The sequence below is a fragment of the Aedes aegypti genome, chromosome 2 (assembly GCF_002204515.2).
Source record: "Aedes aegypti strain LVP_AGWG chromosome 2, AaegL5.0 Primary Assembly, whole genome shotgun sequence".
NCBI classification, from domain to species: Eukaryota; Metazoa; Arthropoda; class Insecta; order Diptera; family Culicidae; genus Aedes; species Aedes aegypti.
In genome coordinates, this window is record NC_035108.1 from 238,622,605 (window position 1) to 238,642,751 (window position 20,147).

General features: G+C 36.7%; 2 protein-coding genes across 6 annotated transcripts in view; one reads left to right on the forward strand and one right to left on the reverse strand.

Annotated features, from left to right (window-relative positions):
• The window catches only part of LOC5564200 (glycerophosphocholine phosphodiesterase GPCPD1), a 119,507-nt gene that overhangs the window by 27,904 nt on the left and 71,456 nt on the right, over window positions 1–20,147 (reverse strand). The window lies entirely within an intron of this gene.
• LOC5564201 (serine protease easter) lies at window positions 4,615–6,502 on the forward strand. The gene is made up of 5 exons (XM_001648491.3): window positions 4,615–5,341; window positions 5,398–5,527; window positions 5,584–5,695; window positions 5,758–6,053; window positions 6,118–6,502. Exons 1-5 carry the CDS (start codon window positions 5,108–5,110, stop codon window positions 6,444–6,446), a joined length of 1,101 nt encoding a protein of 366 aa, XP_001648541.3. The 5' UTR covers window positions 4,615–5,107; the 3' UTR covers window positions 6,447–6,502.

Sequence of the window (20,147 nt, forward strand, 5' to 3'; positions counted from 1 at the left end):
TTCAATATCGAGTTATGGAGAATGGGCTGTAATTGAAAAGTTTTTCGGGCACTTTTGAAACAATAGGGTCCTAAAGCCCTGTCCCGATTTTAGTGCCAAACGCTTAAGTTTAGGCCAAAAATACATGTTTACTCAATTTTCTAATGTTTTCCGTTGGTTTAAGTCCAAAAAACATTTTTTTAGATTTTGTCACACCCCTTGGCTTAAACTCAAATTTTGGGCGTATTTTGTTTTCCGTGTCCCTTCCGAAATGTCAGATAGGAACAACCCCAGAGTTAAAACTAAAACCCCTGTGGTGTTTTTGTCGACTAAGCGAACGTCAAACATGATCTCAAGTGTCAAGGTTCATTTATGGACCCAATTTTAAAATTAAAGTTTAAACATGATATAGCCGTTATTTGAGCGGTAAAAAATGCTAAAGTACTTGAAGTAACATGCTCTTTCGTGTTGTTAAATAAAAACAAGATTTTATTAAACATTTTAGGACCCAATTGTCCAAAAATAACTAAAAACATAACAATCTTTATTCTTGTTGATGATCATTGAAAAAAATGATGGTTACGTTATAGGGATCAATTTGAAATCCCCAAAAACGTGGAAATCGAGCGCAGCATGGATAATTGACTCTCATCTCCCATGTACAGTGCTAGTGCATTCAACAATTGAACTGCGTGGAAACTAGCAATAATCCCTGGCTAGACATAAACGAAGTGTCGGCGCACGGCCGAGTTGATTAAACGTTTCCCACTTAAATGATGGACGGCAGTCAAATGCTCTGTTAGTACGCAAAACAGCGGATTGGAAGCGTCCAATTTGTTTTGGCGAGCTATAATCCAACGGCACGGTATGTATGTCCCCTATTTTTGGAAATTTTGAAATTGCTTCAATTCAACACCGCTAAAGTAACGTTTTAACTAAAAAACTTTGATATATCTGAGTTCCGCATACGATATAAAGTGTACTTCGATATTAAGTGATATTCCTAAGGCCATGAAGTAGGATGGGAATAAAAACGTATATTTCTCTGAACGATTCGGGATGTTCCAGGTCATCCAAAACATTCTGGAACATCTATGTTACGATATGGGTGCAATACCATTACACATTGCAACAATTTCGTGGTCATCGAATGTAAACAAAATTCTGTCTTCAAGTACACACCCATAAGCATAGCATAGAATAAGCATTGATGATCGTACAATTCGGAGTTGCTCCTCCGCGATCGACCGGAATGATCAAAATTGGTTCCCTATAACAGATGCAGCTTGGGAGTAGCATATGTACAATTTTCAATGTACAATTTCGAGAACTCCAAGCTTAGTAATGTCCAATGACGGCGCTAGTCACGTTCTTACTGTCATCAGGGAAGGAAAGGAATGGTAGTGTGACACTAGGGCGATTCAAATTTTCAAAATGATTGAAAATCCAATCTCCCATATGCTCCTTACCATCCTTAACCCTCAAAGCCCCGGGACAGACCTTTTATTTTCAATCGACTGGTGCTCAGAAACAAATAAGCTTAACAAAATGCGTTTTAACTATGATCGATGGGATGAGTTAGACTTCCTGCGAGTGGGGTTTTCAAACCGGAAGTTCAGGTCTGGACATGTTTTACAACCGGAAATAAGTGTTCCCTAGTCATATATTTTACAACTTTAACAACGAAACCAATGTTTAACGATACATTTTAGCTATTTTTAGGCATTATGTTAAGGATCATGGCAAGAATACACTATTTGGTTTATTTTCTTGCATGGGAACTTTCTTGCGAAAGTCGGAACCTGGTTCCGGAAGTACTTTGCGGGTAGGAGCCGAGACCAATGAACACATGTGAAATTGATCCGAAGCAACATATGCGGCTACTTGAACGCCATGAAATCAACTCAGAAAGCCAATGCAAGACATCAACTCTCAATATTGTCAATTTTACCTTATGGCCATGGCTGGGTTGTAGGGTCACTTCCGGTGAACTAGGAGACAAATATGGATGAACCCAAAACTAGGCATGCGACTGCTCAAACTTCATGAAATAGCCCCAGCGTTGCTTCATTCCTTCGACTTTCCTTCTTCCTTCGACCAGATTGTCAAATGTTGCCCGGATTCTGAGGTCACTTCCGGTGAATCTGTAGACAAACATAAATAACAGGTAAAACTAGACATGCGACCGTTCAGACCCCAGCGTAGCTGTAAGAACATGCTTCTTGCCTATATGGACACTTCGGCCAGATGCCAATGACCTGATTTTGAGGTCACTTCCGGTGAATCAGAAAGAAACATAGATAATTGGCAAAACTAGGCATGAGACCGCTCAAATTTCAAAAAATAACTTCATCGTTGCTATAAGAACGTGCTTTTGTTTGTATTGTATACTTGTATACTTCGACCTGATGAACAGACAATGTCCGGTTTCTGAGGTCACTTCCAATGATTCAGGGAACGTACATGAATAATATAATTAGAAATACGACTACTAAAACTTCATGAAATAACCTCAAGGCTGTGGTAAAAATCAAACGATACTTCGGCCAGATAACCAGAATTTGAGCGATTTGAGGGTCACTTCCGGTGAACCAGGAGATAAACATGGATGAAGCTCAAAACTAGGCTTGCGACTGCTCAAAATTTATGAAATAACTTCAGCATTGCTGTAAGAACATGATCCTTGCCTGTAGAGACACTTCGGCCAGACGACCAGACAAGGATCGACTTCTGAGGCCACTTTCGGTGAACCAGAAGACCCATGAATAAAGTATAAAAAGAGGAGCGCGACTAATCAAACTTCATAAAACTGCTTTGTTGTTTGCAATTGTCAAATACACAAGCTATAAGAATTTTGTACACATTGCTTGATTTTTTTTTTCATATTTGTTTCCTGATTAGGCAGTTCGGATCTGAACATCCGGACATTTGGCTAATGTATTGATACATGCAAGAAACATGTTCTTACAAAAACGATGAGGATAATTCATGAAGTTTGAGTAGTCACATGTCAAGTTTTACTTTATTTGTGCTTGTCTCTTGGTTCACCGGAAGTGAACTCAGAATCTGGTTACTGTCTAGTTATATAGCCGAAGTATAATAGATGTAAAAAGCATGTTTATACAGGAACGCTGAGATTATTTTATGAAGTTTGAGTAGTCGCATTTCTAGTTTTACCTTTTTTTCATGTTTGTTCCCTGAATCACCGGAAGTGACTTCAGAAACCGGCCATTGTCTATTCATCTGACCAAAGCATCAATACGTAAAACAGCATGTTCTTACAGCAACGCTGAGATTATTTCCTGATGCCTGAACAATCGCATGCCGCTTTTTCCAATTATCTATGTTTCTTCCTGATTCACCGGAAGTGACCTCGAAATCAGGTAATTGTCTGGTCATCTGGCCAAAGTGTCCATACAGGCTAAAAACATGGTGTTATAGCAATGCTGAAGTTCTTTCATGAAGTTTGAGCGGTCGCATGTCTAGTTTTACCTGTAATTTATGTTTATCTCCAGATTCGACAGAAGTGACCTCAGAATCCGGTCAATGTTTGGCAATCTGGCTGAAGTGTCCATATAGGCAAGAACCATATTCTTACAGCAACGCTTAGACTATTTCATGAAGTTCGAGTAGCCGCATGCTTAGTTTTGGGTTCATCCATTTTTGTCCTCCGGTTCACCGGAAGTGACCCTACAACCCAGTCTTGGCCATATGGTACAATTGACAATATTGAGAATTGATGTCGTGCATTGGTTTTCTGAGATGATTTCATGACATTCAAGTAGCCGCATTGTCGCTTTGGGACAAATTTACATGTGTTTCTTGACCGCTGCACCAACCCGTAAAGTACTTCCGGAACCAGGTTTTGGCTTTCGTCCCATGCAAGAAAATAAACCAAATAGTGTATTCTTGCCTTGGTCCGTTACATAATGTCAAAAAAAAACTACAACTTATCGTTAAACATTGGTTTCGTTGTTAAAGTTATAAAATATGTGACTAGGGAACACTTATTTCCGGTTGTAAAACATATCCAGACTTGAACTTCCGGTTTGAAAACCTCACTCGCAGGAAGTCTAACTCATCCCATCGATCATAGTGAAAACCGCATTTCGTTAAACTTATCTGTTTCTGAGCACCAGTCGATTGAAAATAAAAGGTCTGTCCCGGGGCTTTGAGGGTTAAACAAATGAATCAAGAGACGCGACTAACTCGATGGTACCGATGACGCGATCCAGTTTTTTAGCATCTAATCACCTCAAAGCACTAAAATATTGTATTTCATGATTGCTCGCAGTATATAAATGCAAAACTAATCATTTTGGTGAAAAAGTTTTCAGTTCATAATTGTGGAAGCGTTCATAAAACAATAAGCTGAGAAGCAGGCTCCGTTCAAATATGGACGTACCCAATACAGAAACATGTTAAGGTGAATATATAACGAAGCCAAACTTTGAATTTGTGGAAGTGCACAAGACTGGAGAACCTGACAATCGGTCGCGTTGAAAATCGATCAAATTGCTTGCTTGCTTATGGTGACCAATCGGATAAATTATCAACGCGGAGCGCTATTTGGTTCTCAAGACTTATGCTCTTGAAAATTCGAGGTGTGGATTCGTTCTATAATCATCTTAAAGCTACTTGACCAATCTCTTCCAAACGATTCTGAAGCCGTTCAATATTGTTCTGCGTTTGAAAATAAGAGAGGCAAAGCGAAAGAGAAACTAGCAGAGAAATTGATCTCGCAAAAAATATTCACTATTGTATTACAAACCAGTTTGAATGTGTGTCATCTGCGCTAGGTATAATCATTGCGATAACTGTTATTTCACTCGCGTTGGTATTCATCAATGACTGGTATTCATCAATCAATTGGTTGATAAGAATTCGCGTATTTGAGACGCAGTGATCGTTCCACGAAAAGAGAGAAAAGATAGAGGCAGACTACTTCATCTACATGGAATAATCCCCGTTCATCGCAGGGATTGATCTTTCATCGGTGGTTTCCCGAGAAATCGGACTTTTTATTCCATCACAATTTCTTCTTGTATCGGTACCGAATCTTTGGGCATTAGTCTTGTACGCGTTGTTCATTCACTAGAATTATCTGATTAGGGAGAGAAAAAACATAATGAAGTGGCTTTTAATAGTGATAGTCTACTGTGCTGCTCAGGTATCGGCTTTGAAATTGAATGTTAACGACGATTGTACTACTCCATGTGGCAAACCAGGTAAATGTGTTCCTGTAAGGTCCTGTGAATACGGTCTCAGCAGATTACGAAATCCCAATGCAACATACGAGGACACTTTGTATTTACAATCCAGTATCTGTGGGGAACTCCCTGATAAACCATATTTTCCACTGGTAATTGCTATAATTTAGTGCGTAGTGATTCGTTATAAACCCTGTTGGTATTTCAGACATGCTGCCCAGCACTTCTCAATCCGACAGATTGCGGTCTGATAGATTTCACAAAACGGATCGTTGGCGGAGAGCCTACAAAACTCGAAGAGCATCCATGGGCTGGTCTGCTGGTGTACGATTTGAACGGTATACAAGATTTTCATTCTAATTATGTACGCAATATTAAAATTAACATTATTCAGGAAACGCATCGAACCCTCGATTGGTGCCCAAGTGTGGAGGATCTCTAATAAATTCCCGATTCGTGTTAACTGCTGCGCATTGCATTATAGATATTCCCAGCAAGTGGACGTTGTAAGTAGATTGTTTACAATACTCGTAGTGTCAGACCTTATGATGTGGATTTAAAATTTCAGAGAATATGTGCGTTTCAGTGAGTGGGATGCATTTAGCAACGAGAGCTGCACTACCGTAAATGATGATGAGAAAATTTGTCGTCAGGAATACAAAGTGGAAAAAATAATAGTTCATCCCAGTTATAATAAATCCGTACGCAATAAAGTGCATGATATCACTCTTTTGAGACTAGCCGAAGACGTCCAGTTTAACAAATATGTTCGCCCGATTTGCCTTCCTTTCGATGAGTCAATTAGAGATATGCCGATCGACGATGAAGATTTTACGGTCACCGGATGGGGCCAAACAAACAACCGTACTAGACAAAAAAATATCATCTTATAACATTAAACACTAATAACCTTTTTAAACAATTTCAGAATCTCGTAGTGCATTGCAATTACACGTTGATTTGATAGGAAAAACGCTTGATGTGTGCAATGAAAAGTTCTCGATAGCAAATGTAACCCTCGTGGACACCCAATTGTGTGTAGGTGGAGAGAAGGGCAAGGATTCCTGCAAAGGAGATTCCGGAGGTCCACTCATGAGACTGGTGAACACCGTTTGGTATCAAGTTGGCGTGGTGAGCTTTGGAAATAAATACTGTGGAACGGAAGGATTCCCAGGAATTTACACAGATGTTTCCAAATACCTAAAGTGGATAGAAAAAGAAGCCAACGCACTTCATTGCCCAAGTGATAATGCATGAAACTTACAACTTGAGATCTGACTGAATTATGAAGTAAAATTATTATCAGTATGGAATTGAATTATATGTTATACAAAATATATCACTTCATCATGGTGTGGTCAAAACCTTAAACGAGATAACTTTCATGATTCGGATAAGTTTTGATAGATGGGTACGCCTAAAAGACTCGTTGTTATAACTGTGCCTTTTAGCCTTAATTATTACTTCAGTAAATATTGATAGTATTGTTGATATTTTCATCGAAACAAGCTTCGTTTCCAATCTTGCATTCACCAAAGAGAAGAAAGGGTGAGAATTAGACACTCTGACTCTATTACAGTGGTGCTAATCCTACACAGATAAAAATATTTAAAATCCAATGTAGTGTAAACTGAGGCATAGAGTAAAAATAAACAAATTCATTTATTGTTACGGCATTTCGTTTAATTTTTACCTAAAGATGCTTGAATGCTACATAGTTGTGTAAATTTAAAGTGGATTTGATTGAAAAATAAGCGATTTGTCGTTGACATTTTAGTTTATTTTGATGCTCCAAATATGTGCATGAAAATAAACTTGACTTTACAACATATTTTTAGCTGTGTACACTATGGGCAGTAGGGCGGTTAAAAATTTAATAAAGTTTGGAAATCCAATCTCTCATATGCTCCTTACCGTCCTTACGATAGAAATAGTGTTCTGTGACTACTAGTAATTTGTTTAACAGGTCTGGCAGGACCAACAGGTCCTGGTTTTCTCCAAAATGTATTAGAATATTTCTGCTAGGAAATTTTCTTCTAAGTCACTTTGTTAGTTTAGCCAGAATCTATTCCAAAACATTTCCCAAAACTTTCTTGGCACTTTCCGTTGGAAATGTTTACCTGAATTCTTGAAGAAAAGAGTGCATATCTTTATTTACACTTTGATTTCCAAATCAAACTTTGATTTATAATAACAAATAACTATTTTTGTATGTTTGTGTTTGAAAAGCTTGCCCAGTTTTAAGTTTAATTAACGTCAAATCACGAAAATATAGTGACAATTTTTCTGATAAAAGTGACTTTGTGACTTTATTGTCATTTTGTTAGACATAATTTTTTTTTAGTGACCGGGTCGAAAAAAGTGCCAAATCACTAAAAAGTGACTTTGAGTAGTGGGGCAAAAGTTCGAGTGGAGCAAGAGTTTCTTTTTAAAATTCCGAACTCATTTTAAAACAAAACCTAAAAATGTCATAATGGTTCGAATGCTATTTAAGTAAGAGACTTTCACTCAAAATATCACAAAATTCAATTGAGATTTGGAAAAGTTATGGCTATTTGTTGTTTTTTGACGTGAAAATTGTAATTTTTGGTCGAACTTTCATTGCATGGAACCAAATGAAAATACAATCTTTTTCGATTTTTTATGTTAGGGCGTTTCTAAGCCTATCATAAAGATGCTTTGACGTGTATTAGTATTTGTATAAATGCTCGAATACAAATTTTGGCCCATAGTGGGGCAAAAGTTCGAATCAGCGGGACAAAAGTTCGACCCATATATAAACTGATGGAAAATTTTCAAATTGCCCGAAATCCTCATATTATCTTTAAATTTATCGAAATTTGCCTAATCGTTCGAAAAAAGTCACAGAAATTTTGAATTTTCCGTTTGTTTTGGCAAAAACTGCTATTTCTGAGTATAATACAATTAACTCTGTTCTGGGCAATTTGTTTTAAGAAAATTTAGTGTGTATTTTTCTGTAAACATAAGTTTATGGCTGGTATAAAGTATGACTGTCATAAAAGCGTCGATATTTTGTGTTTAAGTCAGCGAACTTTTCCCCACATTCACGCTCAAAAAAGCGTTCTGGAAAACGTGAACTGTCAAAAATACACCGTGAACTATCATGAACGTTCTCGTATACTTGATCTAGTTCACGGTGTATTTTTGCTTGTTGACGATCTCACGCCTGCTGTTCACGGATACGAGAACGGATTTTTTTCTGTATAGATTCGGGCAAAAGTTCGTTCAAGAAAATCAATTTGAAAACTGTTATAACTAAATATGGGTAACTATTTTGACAGATTCTACCCCATTACCCCGAATGCCATTTCCCCGATTGCCATCACCCCGAATTCCATTACCCCGAATGTACCATTACCCCGAATTCCATCACCCCGAATGCAATTTCCCCGAATTTACAATTATCATGACATGATGATATTGATGACATTTCCCCGCGATATTGGAATTCGGGGTAATGTCATTCGGGGTGATGGGACGTTCGGGGTTTTGGAATTCGGGGTAATGGCGTTCAGGTTAATGGCACTCGGGGTAATGGGATTCGGGGTAATGGGGTAGAATCATTTTGACAAAAGTTTGTTCAGCAAAACTAAAGCCTATATGTTGAAGGTTCATTGTGTGGTATTTATTTCTTTTCAACTGCTAATGTATGTCTGGAAATTTCGATTATACCACTAAGGTTGATATTTTACCCCACCTTACTCTATCACCAGCCCTGCCATATTATTTTTCATATAAACCTACATCGTCCTTGAATCACCTTTAAATCATTACCGAAAAGGTCATTTATGAGAAAAACGTAGTGACTAAAGTCGAATTCACGGAAGATGATACTTTTCTGCCATGACGATACAGATAGGGCAACCTCTTTCATTTGCTGTTCTAGACCTAGCTACTTTGAATGACACAAACGTAAGTTCCTCCAGTGTCCTTCCTTTCGGAACCAATTTGACGACAACCACTTGTCTTGTCTGTGTTCTTGAGCAATCTTGACGAGTTTCTCGATCTGTTGGGTTGTAGCTTGCGGGTCGAACGGGTCGAAAAAAGGCCCAAGTCACTAAAAAGTGACTCATCATCACTGCCCATAAATGCATGTCAGTCCCATGTTTGCTGGATTTACTATTCACATGGGACAGTTATGCGTTTATGGGCAGATCAGCCCTGCCATAGTAATTTCCATATAATCCTACATTGTCTTTTGGTCACCTTTGATTCATTACCGAAAAGGTGAACATTTCAAAGAACACATTCGATACAAATTCGATGTTATGTTTTCCATACAGACTTTTTAATAGACCATTGTAAAGTAATGAGTTTTGTTACTATCTGCGTTTATAGGTAATTTATGCGAATAACGTTGCATGATGATTTAAATCATTTTGCGATGTTCAATTATCTTCGGAAGTAATCGTCAACTGTTTTAAAAAAAATATATTGGAAATATCAAAAAGTGCAAATACAGTCAACTCTCCCTTACTCGATATTTCGTTTCTCGATATCGAGTTAAGAGAACCATAGTAAAAATTAGATTTTATGGCTACCTCACGATGATACTATGTGAAAGCGTGGTGGGAACCCTTGTTATGGGCAAACCTATGGGACAGGGGTTATCAACACACTTTTTCAGGGTCGTTTCATTTGGTGCTCCCGGATAATTTTCCCAACTATAATTGGTGGCAAGGCGGACAAATACAATACAAAATGGCGGAAAACAAGAATTTCTTTACATTAATAATTTTGATAATTCAGTTGAGGTTAAGAAGGCCATACATTGAAGTTTTATTTCAAGAAAAACAGGGAAAAATAGTGAAACTGTTTCTTTTTTAATTTTAACTTTTTATTTTACAAAACTAGCGCTCACCGTTGCGGCCGATCGTTGTCTCCGTTGGCATGCATAGTTGACACAGGATACTCCATCCGGCGGGTACAAAACAGGATCATCTTCTTCTTTCTTCCAAATCTTCTTCTTTTCTTCTCAGGGTGTCACTGTTCTGGTTCACTGGTTCGAGAACACAGTGTCGCGAGGTCGGTAAGGCCTTTTGTAGCGATGGCCAAGTTTCATGCCCTGGGAGTGGTACAAAGCGCGCGCGTTAGTGGCCAATCAAGCGAGCATGCACCAAATGGGCCGGACAACCACAGATTTGACGGAATGCCATTGTTCACTCTTCTTCTTAAATTTGTCCGGCCGGCCACAATTTCTTTTGAACACAATCACTGCAGTTTATTGTTCACCACTAGCTCGCTTGATCACTGGGCGTACGTTCACGATCACGAAAAACTAGCGCGGTTAGAACTAACTGAATTGTCTGTGGTGCACTTTTCTAACCGTTAGTGGTGGGTTTTCGATGATCCGTACTTTTATTTTAAATGGATTTTAGTGTTAAGTTTTAGCGGCATTTTAACTGTGGATTTTATATTCTTAAAAACTTTTAATTTGTAGTTATATGATGTAGGTTTTAATATAGTAATTTTAAGGCTTCAACAGAACTCTACTATCACTATAGCGCAACTACGGGGGAACTACCGCGGTCAGTATGGTGACGGACTAACTCGCGGACCGACACTATTTCGTCACTCCTCAGGACTTTTCGAATTACTAGAGAGTTGACCCTAGTTGGTGGAGTCTATTTATAGCCCATGACAAATTCGCATATTTCACGGTCAAAGTCCAGACGATGGTCATGATGATGACGGAGACACGAAGAACGACGAATGATGACCGACGGAGACTTACACTCTAAAGGGGCTTGGTTGATATCTTATACTAAATTACACTCTCACTCCGACAAAACTGGCTGCATGCTTAGCCTTAACAGAATTCAAAATCCCTAACACTTGTTTCCGCATATTTTAATATTTTGTGAATAAATATGTTAATATGAAAAATAAAATAAAATAAACAATCTAAATAAGTAAGTGTATATGAAAATTAAATATGTTGAATAAATAAATAAATGTGTATATATAGGAATAAATAATAAAAAAAATTAACGAAAAGTGAATAAATAAATATATAGATAAATAATGACTTTATAAACAAATAAATAACTAAATGAATGAATAAATAAATAAATAAATAAATAAATAAATAAATAAATAAATAACTATCGGAGTGAGCAAAATAAACAAATTAAAATTATTCTAAGAAGACATCAACCAAGGAGCTACTAAATATGAAATAAACGTCACTCAAACATCAATAAATGATGGACACAGACATTTATTTTAAATTTAGACATTTACTTTTTCAATACGGCACATTACATAAATAACAAAATCTTTGAGCTAAACATCTAACTGGCCTTTCCAACAAATATTTTATTGTGACCTAAAAGTGAGCGGTCACAAAGTGCAAATACAGTCAACTCTCCCTTACTCGATATTTCGTTTCTCGATATCGAGTTAAGAGAACCATAGTAAAAATTAGATTTTATGGCTACCTCACGCATACTTGCAATCAAAATAAATTAACCCAATTTTTTTTTTCGAAGGGTTTATGTTTATGGCCTGTCAGAAAATATTTGCTTCAAAATATTCTATTGGTGAAAAATTGAAAAATCCGAGTTTCAACATTTTATATGGAAAATTCCTAGGTGGACGAATATTCAGACAGTGTATTTGAATACCTTTCATGACTCTTAGCCTTTAAGTTTTTTTTTAAGTCTAAAACATTGCAAACAAGATATGAAGAAATCTTATATTGTACATTTTATTTTATTTAACTATGTTTTTCCAGTGTTTAAAAAAGGATGTAGACAGAGCGTTTCGAATTATCGTGGGATTGCTGCACTGAGTTCAACATCTAAATTGTTTGAGTTAATTGTTCTTCGCAAACTGACTCAGAGTTACTCTCATTACATATCGCCAAATCAGCATGGCTTTATGTCTAGACGTTCAACGACAACCAATTTGACTTGCTTTACCTTATTCGTGATACGCCAAATAGAATCTGATCACCAAGTAGACGCGATACACACCGATTTATCGGCAGCGTTTGATAAGATGAACCATCAAATTGCAATTGCGAAATTTGACAAACTGGGCTTGAATGACAACATGCTTCTCTGGCTGAAATCCTACCTGACTGGACAAAGCATGTCCGTCAAAATTGGCGAACATGTTTCAATGCCTTTCTCGGTCTGGTCTGGCGTACCTCAAGGCAGCCACCTCGGGCCTTTCTTGTTTTTGCTTTACAACATGAACGATGTCAACTTTATTCTGGACTGCCTAAAACTTTCTTACGCTGATGATATAAAGCTTTACTGCACAATCAATAAACCACAAGATTCTGAGTTTTTGCAACATCAGTTGGAAATATTCGCAGAATGGAGTAATATCAACAGGATGTCTCTAAATGTGTCCAAGTGCTCAGTGATTTCATTTGGCCGCAGACGCACACTTCTACTGTTTAATTATGGTTTGGCTGGTGTCGAACTGCAAGGCGTTCTATTGGACACTAAGCTGACGTTTAAGGACCATGTTGCTTACATCGTCTCGAAAGCTTCTGCGCAGCTGGGTTTTCTGTTCCGCTTCAGCAAAAAGTTCACCGATGTGTATTGCCTGAAAGCTTTATACTGCTCAATTGTACGCCCTATCCTGGAATACTCATCGGTTGTATGGTCACCATTCTACAGGAACGAGATTCAACGAATTGAGGCCGTTCAACGCAAATTCGTGCGCTTCGCCCTTCGCCGACTTAGGTGGAGAGAGATCCACTGAACTTGTCAAGCTATGAAAGCCGCTGCAAACTTATTTATCTGGACCTTCTTGAACCTAGACGCAATGTAGCAAAGGCGTACTTCATCTCTGACCTTTTGCAAGGATCAATAGACAGCCCTCTGCTGCTCAGTTCATTGGACATCAACACTCGTCGCCGAAATCTCCGGTTTCATCCATTTCTGAACATTCCTTCCGCCAGAACAAATTATGGCCTTCACGAACCAATGCGTAGCATGTCCCGTGTGTTTAATAGTTGTTATCATGTGTTTAATTTTAATGTATCGCGTGGAACATACAAGTGTAATTTTAGACAATTTTTATGTTAATTCATGTGAAATGTTTGTTTAGATTTTTTGTGCTTTTAGACTTAAGATCAATTGTCATTGGGGTGGGAACTTCACCTGTTGACTAAAGCAGTAAATAAATAAATAAAACTGAGGGCTCATGTAGCATATGGCATTACAAATCATATGCAATTTCAAAATTATTTCTACAATCTGATAATGTAGTTTCTTTAAAAGTGGTTGTAGAGGCTCACAGTCAACATTTGAATAACATAATTGTAATTTAACAGAATATTTGACATTAGCTTCAACAACTAAATCGTAAGAAAATCTATATTACTTAAATATTTAAATTACTTCAATTATTCTAAAATAAAAAGATAAAATCATTGTTTCATAAATTATCTTAGATCAGATAAAATGCATGCATTTGGTTATGCATATTATCTATCTTTCATACTGATTTTCATACATAACTTTAATGCCTATGAAATTGTATAAATTTGAGATAAACCAACCTTACATTCAACGCATTTTGATACGCTGGCAAACAATAATAAAATGTGGGATATCTAAGGAACTTTTTACATTCCTTAAACTGTGCTAAGGAATCGTGATTTGCAAGGATTTACAGATTTATGTCTCTGGGTTCATTTGTATGTTTCTTGCATAGGACTCAGCAATTACTACAGCTATGATAGGTTATCATAACATCAATTAGGACTGTTCTGAATACATGAAGAAAAATTTCACATTTCCATTAAGTTTTGCGATATTTTTTTGGGTTATATTACAATTAACTCTTTGGGCTATTTTTTTATGAAAATTTAGTGTGTATTTTTTGTAAACACAAGTTTATGGTTGGTATAAAGTATGTCGGTCATAAAAGTATCGATATTTTGTGTTTCGACTAGCGAGCTTTTGCCCAACACCAGACTCGAACTCTGATGGGGAAAAGTTCATTTTACACAATAAATTTCGAAACAAATGTTTTCAATTTGCATATTTTCCAGACAAATGGAAAAAAATGCTAAGGTTGCACCAATTTTGAAACCAAACAAAAATCATGCAGAAGCTTCTAACTATCGTCCAATCAGTTTGCTCTCCTCCATCAGTAAACTTTTTGAAAAGGTCATTTTGAATGTGTAACAAATTTGATCCGTTCCAAAAAATCTGAAGGCTGTTTTACAGGTCTTGCTCTTCTACACATAGAAAAAGCATTTGACAGTGTTTGGCATGAAGGCTTGATCGTAAAATTAAAAAAACATTAATTTTCCAACATACATAATTAGAATAAATCAAAGTTATCTGACAAATCATAAACTTCAGGTTAATTATCATAACTCCAGGTCTGAAAAATTTCCTGTAAGAGCTGGTGTTCCTCAAGACAGCATTTTGGGACCAATATTATACAACATTTTCACATCTGTCTTAGAGTAAAGTGGGGCAAGAGTTTCTTTTTAAGATTTCTAGCTCAATTCAAAACCAAACTTATAAATGTAATGGTGGTTCGAATTATATTCAAGTAAGAGACATTCACTCCATATATCATGAAAATTGATTGTGATTTGGAAAAGTTATGGCTGTATGTCGTTTTTCGACGTAAATATTGTAATTTTCGGTCAAACTTTCGTTGCATGGAACCAAATAAAGATAAAAACTTTTTCAATATTTTATGTAAGGGCGTTTCTAGGCCTATCATAAGGATGCTTTGAGATGTATTAGTTTTTGCATAAATGCTTGGAAACAATTTTTGGCCTATAGTGGGGCAAAAGTTCGAATCAGCGGGGTAAAAGTTCGACCCATGTATAAACGGGAAAAATAACAAATTGCCTAAAATCCAAACATTATCTTCAAATTTAGCTAAATTTTCCCGATTGTGCGAAAAATGTCCCCAAAATTTTACATATCCACTTAGTTTTGCGAAAAACTGCTATTTTTGAATATATTACAATTAACCCTGTTTTGGGCAAATTTTTGATGAAGATTTAGTGTGTATTTTTCGGCAAACTTAAGTTTACGGCTGGTATAAAGTATGCCTGTCATAAAAGTATCGATATTTTGTGTTTAAGCCAGCGAACTTTTGCCCCACACTAGGCAAAAGTTCGAATAAGACAATCAATTTTGAAACTGTTGTAACTAAAAATGGGTAAATATTTTGACACAAGTTTGTTCAGCAAAATTATAACCAATATGTTGAAGGTTCACTGTATGGTATTTGTTTTGTTTCAACTGCTATTAATTTCTTGGAAACTTGGATTACACCACTAAGGTCGAACTTTTGCCCCACCTTACTCTACCTGAGTTATTTCATGGATGTCAAAAGCCCTTGTTTGCTGATGACACAGGCCTCTCCGCCAAAGAACGAAGTCTGCGTGTCATCTGTAGTCGATTGCAAAAAAAGTTTGGATATTGTTTCTTCATACTTGCAAAAATGGAAGATTTCTCCTAATGCTTCCAAAACTCAACTAATAATATTCCCACACAAACCAAAAGCTCTTTATTTGAAACCTTCAAGTAGACATATTGTCACGATGAGAGGAGTTCCAATAAATTGGTCAGATGAAGTTAAGTATCTAGGGCTCATGCTAGATAAGAATTTACCTTTCAAAAATACATTGAGGGCATTCAACCCAAATGTAACAAATATGTAAAATTTATTTTATTTATTTATTTATTGAAACTACTTATTGCAATTTTAAGGAAAACATTCCGTTTTAAGCCTGATTTGCTACTGAAAAGAAATCGCTGAAGAAATTTCTCGCCGATTCCTTGTAGAAATTTTCTACAGCGACTCCCATTTGAACTGACAGTTCTTTCCAATTTCGTACTGCTATCAGAAAAAAGCGCCTTCTTGATCGATTCCTTGCAGAAATTTCCCATGCATCAAGATAGGCCGATAAATTACTTGTCAGCAGCGAATTAGGCTTTACGGTTCAACGAAAAGCTACCGCAGCTGTCACATCACTGATTTGCACTGGTAAATTATAAGTAGGCTTCAATGATACCTTGGATACCGTCTTGATGATTGTTGTTTGTTGCTATTTTTCATAGCGTTTTCTCTTTCAAGCATACTATGATTGAATTTTTGCTTCAATGGTGGAATGATTTCAAAGCCTGCGGTAGAACTTTGACAGCTGCGGTAGAACTCTGCGGCTACCGCAAACTAGAAAAGTTTCTTAAGAACCGTAATATAATAGCATAAATAACCGCGTATTGATTTTCAAAGTATATGCTACTATTCTAAAACTAATAATAATATACCAATTAATCTGTACTAAAAAATAAGTTAACTGCTCGTTTGAAACGAAGAAAAATTATTTCATTTCTGCAATTTCGTGGTAAGTCATTCCAATTTTTGACAGTTCGATGTCGGAATGATTCTTTTAAGTAGTTTGAATGACATCGTGGAACTATTAATGAGAAAGAGCGATATGATCGAGTGTAGCTAAAGAAGTTTTCGAGATAAATTGGAGGATTGTTAAGTATTTTGTGAGTTTGAATACACATTCTCAATTTTAGATGATTTGTGAAGTTGCATCCAAGCAGTGCCCAGACAACCAGAATGTACGTATAAAGGAATCACCATTTGCGTTATGCGATGCTTATATGTGGAAAGTTACACGTAGAAGATGCTGCGAAAAGGCCTTATACGTACATAAGTGGAGGCAATATACGTGCATTTTTTATGATGAAAAATAGCATGCAATGCGAGTGTATCGATTTTATTGCGAGCTAATTTGTACTCTTATGCGACTTTATTTATGATAACAAAGTTCATTTGACAGCTGCTACGGATTGATCCGACTTACTTTGTACGAGTATACGGGTCGAAATAAAATGTACATATGAACTCAGAAAATAACGTTTTATGCGAGGAAACCCATCGATCAAACGATTTCGTTCACCATGTAGTGCGGGTGTAATGTAATTTGTATAAATAAACGACTTTGTTCGTAAACTGTTATGCGACTTCTGGTTGTCTGGGTGCCTTGCTATAACTTGATATGTGGTCGAATTTTCTTAGGTTATAAGCATATCTAGTGACAGAGTTAAAAGCTAGATTTAGTTTCTTCAAGTTTTTCTTAGAAATGAGGCCAAATAACACATCGCCATAATCAAATAATGGTATTATGAGAGATCTAGCTAATTGAACTCTAATATGTTGTGGAGTACAATGCCTTAGCAGTACTAAAGAGTGAAGTGCACCGTAAATTTTACCACACACAGTATTAACTTGAGCGTTCCAGTTTAAGCTGTTGTCCATAAGAAGACCAAGATTTTTGACAACATTTGAATATTCAATAGAATCTTTCCCAACTTGTATCAATGGTATGTTTTGCATGTTAAATCGTTTTGATAGGACCGTATTAAATTGATCGAGAATTGATCCATTTGAAAATTATGTTTCAATTTATGGTACAGCAGCCGATGATCAATGGAATCAAAGGCTTTACTGAAGTCTAAGAGAGCCGATACAGTCACCAATTTGTTGTCTAAAGCTCCCCTCATACCATTATCAATTTTGACCAATGCCGTAACAGAGCTGCATGCTTTCCGATAACCAGACTGCAAAGAATTCAATAGATTGTTACAATTTTAAAATCCATTCAATTTTTTGTGGAGAACCGATTCGAACACTTTTGAAAGAGCACAAAGTATGCTAATTGAGCGATAATCTTTTTCAGCTACCGAGTGATCAGTTTTACCGATGGGAATTACTTTCGCAATTTTCCAGTCATTAGGAAACTCTGAGGTAGTTATGCAACAATTAAATATATCAGTAATGAAAGGCAGTGTTACAGATAATGACGCTTTCAGTATTGTCAGAGGTATGAGGTCATTACCCACAGCGTCACACGAAGCTGAGGCGAATTCCGTAAGAACTTCATCGCTAGTAATGCCCCTGAAAGAAAAGTTTGATTGAGCTTCTGCTGAATCCTCGTGTTGATTGAATGTAAAAGTAATAGTCTGTGTAACTAAAAATGTATTCAGACTTCCGGCGGTAATGTCACCGCCACCCATTTTAGTATTAGTTTGCTTCAATCCAAGTCGTTTAATATTTCTTCATAGCTGCTTTGCTGGAAGATCAGCATTAAGTTGAGAAGCGAAGAATTCCCGTTTTTTGCATTTGACCTTACGATTATCTATCCCTTTATTAATAGAAAATCAAAACTTTGTCTTAAGAACAAGCTTTTGATATCCAAACAAATTTTCAGGCTAGCCATGTTGTATGCTGTGCCAATATGGACTAGCTGTTGTAATACCAGGAAGAAAGCTCTGCAGAGAATTCAAATTCAAATTTTTAAAATGATTCTGAAGCTTCCTTACCGGTATAGTACCAATGAGTTACATAGAATATAGCTTCTTCCCTGGAAGATCAGTTACTACGAACCTAGTGGACTTCACCACCAATTGCCTTATGAACATAGAAAATGGATTACAAGTGGATGCCGTGTATACTGACTTGACTGCCGCCTTTGACAGTATCAATCACAACATTCTTCTGGAAAAAATTAAGAAAATAGGTGCATCTGATGGTTTCGTTAGATGGCTCAAGAGCTACTTAGTGGGTCGGAATTTACGTGTCAAAATTGGTGGCTGCTATTCGGGAACATTTGAATGCAAATCTGGAGTTCCCCAAGGCAGCAATTTGGGACCGCTGCTGTTCTCTATCTTCTTCAATGATGTCACCAACTTTTTACCGAAAGGATGCAGATTATTATACGCAGATGACCTACTTCATTATAAAAAACGAAGATGACTGCGTAATGTTGCAAACCGTGCTTAACCAGTTCTCCGGATGGTGTTCACGGAATCAGATGACTCTGAGTATCGACAAGTGTTCAACTATATCATTCCATAGGAAAGTAAAGCCTATCTGTTACAATTATCGGATCAATGGAAGGTTACTGGAGAGATTGTCTGTTGTAAGAGACTTAGGTGTGATGTTGGACGACAACCTTTCGTTTAACCATCACAGGAGCTCTATCATTGATAAGGCCAACCGCCAGCTTGGCTTTATCTCAAAGATTTCACGCGACTTCACTGATCCTTACTGCCTGAAAGCCTTGTTTTGTTCACTGGTACGACCGTTGCTTGAAACTGCAGATGTTGTATGGACACCTTACCACTCCACATGGGTTGAGCGAATAGAAAGAATCCAGAAGAGATTTTTACGGCATGCGCTTAAAAATTTGCCATGGAGAGAACCCGATAATCTGCCACCTTACCGAGAACATTGTCAGTTACTGAGCATGGACACCCTTGAACAACGAAGACATGTCAACCAAGCAGTTTTTATCGCAAAACTTTTAAAAGGGGAGATTGATTGCCTAAATCTTCTTTCCTTGCTGCCTCTGCATGTTCCATCGAGATTGCTACGCAATCATACGCTACTCCGCCCCGGTCAACATAGGACTAACTATGGTGCTAATGCTCCACTTCCTGCCATGTTAAACCACTTTAATTTAGTACAACAATTTTTTGATTTTAATATGTCGACAACTAGTTTTAAGAGAAAGATTGTCACTCAGCGACTACCGTAATAATAAGTTAAGGACTTGTATAAAAATAGAAAAATTCACTAGGGCGTGTTCCGATGAATGTATCCCAATAAATAAATAAATAAAAAACAAATGTTGAAACATTGGAACAAATGTCAAATAAAATAATTAATAATATCAGGCAAAAATCGTTACAATCTCCTATTGGTATATATTTAGGTTAAGTTAGGTTAAGTAAATTGAAAGCGTTTTTTTTCTCTTATAAGCAGGTGAAATCAAGTCACCTGTAAAAATTTTGTACTGCTACGGCAAATGAAATGTAATATGTTGTTAACAAAATGTTAATAAAATCTTAAATTTGTTTTACCAAATTAGGATGATAGTGTTGTGTAATAACACAGAAAACCTAAATATAAGAAATGAATGTT